Below are 8,388 nucleotides of genomic sequence, written 5' to 3'. Positions count from 1 at the left end.
ATTTATCTACGCCAAACCCCTAGGTTCTAGTTAAATCAACGCTGATTGTATGTGACTGATAGACTAGACTGATAAGAGGATGGCAAATGAGATTGACTATCTAGTGCCTCAATAACATATAAAGAAAAATGTAAATTAAAATTCGAGGGGCTCCCAAAATTCTGCATTCCGCATAAAAATAACTCAGTTGTAAGGAATAGATAGTGATGTAATGTATAACTTTATTTTTTTTCTTTCGAAGGTCGATTAAAAAAGATACATTATTTCAAAACTTACGATTAGGTGTTACTAGTTCCCATCTTTATAGCATCCAATTTAGCCTCCAGTCACTTAGCCTATATGAATAAAGTAGCTAATTGTTGTTTTTCATTTCCGGTTTTTCTAAAACGACACAGATTACACTAAGTAAATTCTCTTCGTATTTTACACCTAAAATATTAATCAGTATAATGCAGCAACCGCTTGATCCGAAACGATGATAAAATATAAAGAAACCGATGTTATTGATGAATGTAAAGTCAAGTATTAATTGCCTGTTGGCATTTGATCTAACTGATACGGAAATTTTAACTGAGGTAGAGTATTACCTTGAAATGCATATCGGTCATTTAAACTAAGGTAAAGAAATAAAGTTACAGCTTATCTGAACAAACTTCAAATTTTCTACTCCTTCTTAGGGAATCCTTGCCAGTCCGACAGTTCTGATTCCTCGTCGTCCTCGACTGCCATCAGGTGGACGCCATCCCGCAGCATAGGTGTTCCCTTTCCTCGTCCCAGCACACGTGCAATCAGCACCAAGTCAAGCTTAACACTATGATCCTCCTTTCCGCAAACGTGCAAGTGCTCCTTGACGAGTTTCTCCTTATGGGCAAAGAATTCCACGGCCGCCGTTAGGTTTTCCTTGCCTTCGCTGTCCACGGCCGCTTTGGTGGGAAACTCCAACAGCTTGCAGTTATGGTTTGGCAACTTTGATTCCTCCACTACGAATTCCGAGTTTGCGCCAATTTTCAAACCCGCATTCAATAATGGGACCAAGGGCATCTTCAATTCAATTCGATATCTATGCTTCGTCTGTAGGAAACCTAGATGAATCATGATTGAACTGCCTTTGGCAGCTACCTTATAGATAATGGAGTTATCATGGAGACCGTCGTTTATCACAGCCGCGTCGAAGTGAACGTGATGATCGTGTTGTTCCTCCATTTTTGCGTATCAGGAATATCTGAAAAAGATTATTTTATGAATTGATGTTAGCTTAACTTAGTGGTTAGATTGACGCAATTGTGAATAAAATAGAACTCACAAACTTTTCAATGAGTTATACTTACCTTTCAGAACGCTTCTTTTTATTTGTTGACATAGAATGTGTCTATTTTTAAATATTTCCACCAGTCGACATTTTTAGCACGATATCATTTCATATATCTGGTCACAGTACTACAGTGGCGAACGACACAACCGCAGCCCTCGTAATACAGTACGTTTGAGATATTATCTAGTTAATTTGGTACAATAACACATTTGTGTATCGGAAAAGTTTACCAAAAATTATACCAACAAATTAAACTAGGCTAAACTATCAAACCTGTGTTACATAAATAATCAATTTGATGAAAAAATCATCAAACAACTACGATGGCTTCTCGTTCTCCGATCAATCAAATAAAAATAATATTTCTGCGGAGATAACCCATTTAAATCTTCGAAAACTTAGTTGTATTGGATACAATCTGATTTGGTGCTTTTCACTGTTCGATACTGTACATCTGCATTGGTATGAGATATACATTCATTAAAAAATATTGGTGGATGGGTAGATACTGCCGACATCCAGAACAGTTTCCTACACATATAAGCAATGAGATAAGAGAGACAGAGAACGATATAATATAATGTTATGTGAATGTGAAACATGTGAAGAACATGCACATTTTAAGGTAGGCTTATTTGTCACATACTCGAAAATATTGGTAAATATAACAGATTTTCATGAATGTTCAAAGCAACAGGTCAACAAACAATTTTATTCTTTATTATTTCTTCGATAGTGAGAATGGAACAAAATATCATATGCTTGGAAGCATTCGACCATGTTCAGGAATCAGCCTTCGATAAGAAGCTTTCTCTTACGCATTATTTTACTTTATTTTCTTGAATCTCAGGAAAATGCAGCCAATCAATTTTTTAAATGCAAAATAAGTAGCGCACCATAATAGATCTGTAATAGATTTGATATACAGTGACGATTCGTTCGTTGAGAGCTCGTTAGATGGGCTGTCTCGATGGTTGAATGTTCGCTGGTTGGGGCAAAACCCAACTAAAAAGCATTGTCAATGTCAAAATAGATGTCAAAACGAGTTTGACGTCTGACCGCCGTCGCATCACAGCTCCTGTATACAGAACGTTTACGCAAGTATTTGAGTGTTCCGTGACGTGCTTCTCGTCACTTGCGTGTGTCTAGAGCATTTTGATTAGTTGTCAGTTGCCCCAACGAACGAACACTATTCGCTAATCGGGGCGCAGTCGTGACCCAACCAGCGAATCCGGACTGTATAAAACGATTTGTTTCTAATTTATTTCTTAAAGTTTTTAGTGTTAAAGAGGCAACTTTGCTTGTATTCCTTCTGGAGATTTCTTAAGGTATTCCATCTGGGAAATTCTCCAGGAATCCCATCTGTAAATTACTCCAAAAATGCCATTATTTTGGAATTTCCGGTAGGGATTCCTTCTGAGAATTTCACCAGGAATGTCATCTAGGGATTGGGCTGCAAAACGGCGAGTCGATAGTGTCCCTGATACTCGAACTACGCACATCACTCGATCCATCGTCACCTTGATTAATCGTATCAGTTTATCCGGGAATCCGTATTCGTGCATAATCTGCCATAGCTGTTCTCGATCGATTGTATCATACACTGATTTGAAATCGTTGAACAAGTGGTGTGTGGGCACGTTGTATTCGCGGCATTTCTGCAACACCTGGCGGATGGCGAACATCTGGTCCGTTGTAGCGCGTTCACCCATAACAGCCTGATATTGCCCCACGAACTCTCTTGCAATTGGTGATAGACGGCGGCATAAAATTTGAGAGAGTACCTTGTAGGCAGGGCTGCAAATCGGTGAGTCGAAAAGGAGAGCGTCCAACATAGCTCTGGTCCTCACAAGTTCCTACTTCATGCTTCCACGGGTCAAGCGATTACAAAGACCGCCACCTAAGAGTTGTGTTGGATACTTAACTCAATGGAGGTAGGTTACTCACCTGGAATCACAGCACCACCGACTTACCCGGGCCACTCGACGCTGACAGCCGCGCTCGTCGCAGCCAACAGTCACCCGGTGCCGACGACCGTGCTCGCCACGGTCACCAGCCGACGTTGGAGGATGCCGACAGTTGCACACGTTGCAACCACCAGCCACACGTAACCGACGATCGTGCACACCACGGTTATCAGCCACCACAGGATCTACGCTCGACTCGCTTGTAACCGTGCCTCACAGCTACCAGCGAAATATTCTCCACTCGAAGGACCACGGCCGGAATGCCGAAAACTCGCTTCTTTGCTCGCCGTTGCTTGATTGTGAACGGGTACGCCAGGAGTGACGCCGAACGCCAACAGAGGAAAATTAATGACGGAAAATTATTTCTGTAACTCTTATGGCATACACTCCTAGGCACCGCGACACAGCAAGCACAACTCCTCTTCGAAACAAATCAGCTCCCTCGACGCAGCAGCACCACACACTCAAAGCAACGCATCGAAATGCCGAGCGAGCGCAAGGAAGGGCAACGTCGAACGGGTCTCGACACGTTCACCGTTCCTCGGAGCAAGCCAACTCCTTCGCCGCCGCAGCACCGCTCACACACAGCAACGTCTCGAACAGTCGAGCAAGCGCAAGGAAGGGTAACGCCGAACGGGTCTCGACACGTCCACCGTTCGACCGCCAGCGCCGTCTCGAAGAAAGTCACACACTCGGTGCCGACCGACACTCGGGTTGGACGAAGATACACGAAAACCAACCGATCGCCTCGCTGATCAGGTTGGATAACACAGTTCGGTTCACGTTCAAGGAAACTACTTTGACGATCCGTTTTCGTTGAATGTATATTTAAGACTGACTGAAAAAATGACAATGGGTATTCTTATATTCATTTGAATTTGTCGATGAATGCCTGCCGTGTACGCTGTTGGCTCCGCCCACATGGAGCACATACCGCTGGAAAGCATCTCGCTGTTGTCCTCGTCACTGATATTTAAGTAGGTAGAAGGTGGAATGGAACTCGTATCAGTTTGGTCTGCACGCGCTTGGCGCGTACAAGTTGTGTGCTTAGCTGGTAGTGCAGCCTGGGCACTGTTGTCCTTCTGACTTCAGCTAAATTGAGGAGGTACGTCTCGAGTGTCTGTTCACCAAAGAGGTGCGGCTCAAACAGCATCTGTTCTGGCATACAGCGGCTCAGTATGAAATGCCCCTCCACCGAAAGCTATACCTATGGTGGCAGCAGGGATTTATCTGTATTATACAGATTTTTGAGCATCCGTACAGATTTCGTTTTATATGAAATGCAGATTTTTGAGCTAGAGGGGCTATTTTATTTTTGTTTGAGATACAGATTTTTCATCCAAATTTTGTATGGGATACAGATTTTTGGAAAAAGCAATACAGATTTTTCCAAAAATCATCTGGCATTCCTGGGTGGCAGCCCCAGCACGGTGAATAGGGGACCTTAGGCCAACAACCTACTGTTACCGAAACCAAAAAAAACGTTACTGAAACCGAAAATGAAAGATTACGAACTGATTCAACGGCAACGACTTTTAGCGCGAAACAACGGACAAAATTGGAATGTATTAACCCTAGCCCAGCAGGGTAAACTGGCACAACTCTCGCGCTTAGTATCATACGGGCGTATCTGCAATGATCGATTTCTCTTCATCGATTTTCTCTTTGGATTATTCCGGGAAATACGACCGATATTCGGATGATCTCTCAGTGTATTTCGGTAAATAACAACTAGGACTAGCTTCTAAAACAACAAAAATAATCGAAAATAATTTGCCAACCAAGTTATTAACCAAAGAGAAAATCGATGAAGAGAAATCGATCATTGTAGATACGCCCGTATGATACTAAGCGCGAGAACTAGCCAATGAGGCATGCCGTATGAAGCTTGAGATCCTAGGACTTAGCGAAGTCCGGACTTTGGAGAACACCACCAGGGTGGCAGGACGCCATCTTTAAGAATCCAACATGTTGTATGTAAACATTTGTGTATCCACAAAGGATTCCATTGTGGATACACGATAGATGTTGGCTCCTGTCAGATGCATTAGGTAGGATTAGGGCTGCCATATACGTGGAGAACACAGATTGGCGTCGGGTTAAATTCTGCAATACTCTGGCCTACGAAGTGAATACGCTATTCGCCACCGCCAAGGCCGCGATAGAGCGAGCAAAAACACGAGGAGCCAAAGCCGTAGCCCGTAAACGCTGTTCGGCTCTCGAGAAGGAATTGAAACGCTTATGTAGACGGGACAAAAGAGCGAGGGCGGACTCCATAGCCGACGAAGGCGAGAAAGCCAAAAACACCGGCGACATCCGTCCCCTCTACGATGTTTCGCGTCGCCTTAGTGGAACTAAGATGAATGCAGAAGATGCCCTTGAAAGACACATCTGGACAGTTACTGACCGACTCAACTGACCAGGTTCGAGCGCTTTGGAAACCTTTTTCAAGTGTCGGCCACACCATCAACATCTCAGCATGATCCGCCAAGGGTTCGACGCATTACCCGTGTCAACACCGAAGCTCCATCAGTGCAGGAGATTGAAACAGCCATCCGTAGCATGAAATCGAACAGGGCCCGAGGAGTCGATCGCATATCAGCGCGTATTCCGTGCCGAATACTGTTTGTTGATAAACGTTAAAAATTTCATTCGATTCGGTTCACTGCTTTCCGAGATATGACAGTTCAAAACTTAGTTGTCTAAAACATAGTGTTTTACGAGAACGGCTTTAGCTTCGTGAAAGTTAACCAATCGAGCTCTAACTTTATACCAATGATGCACACATAGTAGGTTGACAAACGGTAACAATTTGAGAATTTTTTACGCATTCTATGAAAAGTTACAGCATGTTGAACATTTTTGTGAGAGAAAAACAAGTTGCCTATCCCAAACATTTTGGCCACCTCCTGTATGATGAAATGTACTTCGATGGTGGTGAAGATAATGAACGATCTTGACCGGAACTGGGAGACCTAGATGTCAGGGAAGGTAGAGGGTCACGATGGAGGGTTATTAGCAGCCTTAAGGGCTATTCTCATTACACCGTCAATCACAAGATACTTCGAGTCTCTGCGGTATTGTTAAAGGTAACCAAAGAATGTATTGGCATTGGAAAAAGTATTATTCCTGGAAGTGCTTCTTCGACTCCATAAAGTAATACAATAAAGCTTCGTATACCTAAACTCGAGCCTAACCTATAAAAATAAATTATTAGTAATATTGAAAACTTGCAATGAACCAATGTTTTTTAATTCGCTGGGTCGACAACACATGTGTCAAATTGGATTCAGTGTTGAACGTAATGAATTAGGTTCATTGTCATGGGCTACTAAAACACAAAGCTAATCAAAAAAGAGGTATTCAGTTAAATGTCAAACTTGGGTACCGGGGACCGTATTAGAAGTATTAGAGTTGGTACCCAGTTTGAACTCAAGTGTAAAGTGTCTCGAGTATACCAAAGTGGCGAATCCTTGTCATTTTGACAGGTCTCCTGCTCGATTGGAACTATGGGGATGACAGCAAACCGTAAAACATGAAAAAGTTTTATCTGTCGCATATTTTAAATTTCTATTGTATCTACCTAGGTAGTCAATGCTAGAAGTCAAAAGACAAAGAATAGTTCTTTCAAATGAGGCAGAATAATGGTTGTTTTGTTGGGAAATCTAGAAGTTTTAGAAAGCCAAAGTTGAGCAATTTGTATGGAGATTTCACTTTTTAACGCTCCGTTCCGAAAGGGATACGCGGTACTTTTTTGTTGATTTTGATATATTTTATTTCTATTTACAAAAAGGAAGTTGATAAACAATTTTTCCTTTTTTTTTTGAAAATTGTAGACAGATAGTAGCGAAAGCGGTCTGAATCCCGATAACTAAGTTGAAAATAATAGTATTGTGAGGTTGAAAAATCCAAATGACGAGACAGCAATCAATACAGATCGAAACGTCGGAGTAAGAAAATATAAGGTTGTTTTTGACCTCACAATCGGACTGAAAAGCCAGAGTATCCTAAAAATACAGACAGGTCTCCTGCTCGATTGGAACTATGGGGATGACAGCAAACCGACTGTTAAAATTTTGACGTTTCTCCTCTTTGTTGTATCCAGGCTCGTTACCCGAGTGTTACGACTTTATTTGGACTTTGTACATGAATTTCACTTTCTATAAGTTCCTAGATAAACCCCGGAATCACAAATCTGTGGTGAGAGAATCTCTTGTAGGCATTAGCAAAACAAAAGTGTAAAGTGTGAAATGTGCAACTCAAATGAGTTAAAAGATGTCATAGAACAATTAAATTTCATTATTTGTAGTTAAGTGATGTTTGTTTTAGAAAAACTTCATATCGACATTTCAAAATTACTTTGTCGAAGAAAGTTATTCCGTTTTATAGTCAACTAAAAATAGTTTAAGTGTAGAATTAGCTCTAAGTTAAAATACACATAAATAAAAACAAAAAAAAACTAAAAATCGTGGGCCGTGTTGACAAAAATGGAACCTACCTGTACTATGTATTAAAATATGCAGGGCAAAATTTATAAATATGGGGGCCTTGGTCACAATTTCAGCCAAATCCATTGAAATTAAGAGATGCATCAAATAAATGTTGTTTTTCAACTTTTTCGAACTTTAAAAAAAATATAATCACACCAAAACTTGTCAAAGATTAATTCTTTTAGCACAAATTGAAAGATTTACTTGTTTGGTGCAAGTTCTCCGAATAACGTATGCCCATAAAACTGAAGGAAATATACGTATCATAATATCATATTTTTAATCCGAAAAACCTTAATAATCTAAAACGGCCACATTCTTTAATATTTTGTTGTTATTTGTTTCTTTGACACCAGTTATAGTTATTTATGTAACGAGTTGCTAAATTATGGTTTTTACAGCAGGAGGAGTGCTGTAAAAATCGTGTTTTGCAACGAATTGCATACAAAATTTTATGCAATGAAAGAAAATTTTTCACCGTTTCCATTACTATCATGACGCTGCGCGGTGATTGAATGGGAACGGCCACGTGCTCCATCGTGCTAGAAACAAAATTCGGAACAAGCAAGCCGTGCTCCTATAACTGTCAGTTTTTCAAGCTCTAGCCGTAAAAACTGAG

The 8,388-nt window shown here is 41.0% G+C and overlaps 1 protein-coding gene across 1 annotated transcript; it reads right to left on the bottom strand.

Moving 5' to 3' along the window:
- Nucleotides 1-201: 201 nt before the first annotated feature.
- On the bottom strand, nt 202-1,611 carry LOC115257205 (adipose-secreted signaling protein). The gene is made up of 2 exons (XM_029856644.2): nt 1,329-1,611; nt 202-1,222 (listed from the first exon to the last, which is right to left on the bottom strand). The coding sequence occupies exon 2, from the start codon at nt 1,201-1,203 to the stop codon at nt 664-666; it is 540 nt and encodes a 179-aa protein (XP_029712504.2). The 5' UTR covers nt 1,204-1,222; nt 1,329-1,611; the 3' UTR covers nt 202-663.
- Nucleotides 1,612-8,388: the final 6,777 nt, after the last annotated feature.

The sequence above is a fragment of the Aedes albopictus genome, chromosome 3 (genome assembly GCF_035046485.1).
Source record: "Aedes albopictus strain Foshan chromosome 3, AalbF5, whole genome shotgun sequence".
NCBI lineage: Eukaryota > Metazoa > Arthropoda > Insecta > Diptera > Culicidae > Aedes > Aedes albopictus.
This window is presented reverse-complemented; position numbering and strand designations above follow the sequence as displayed.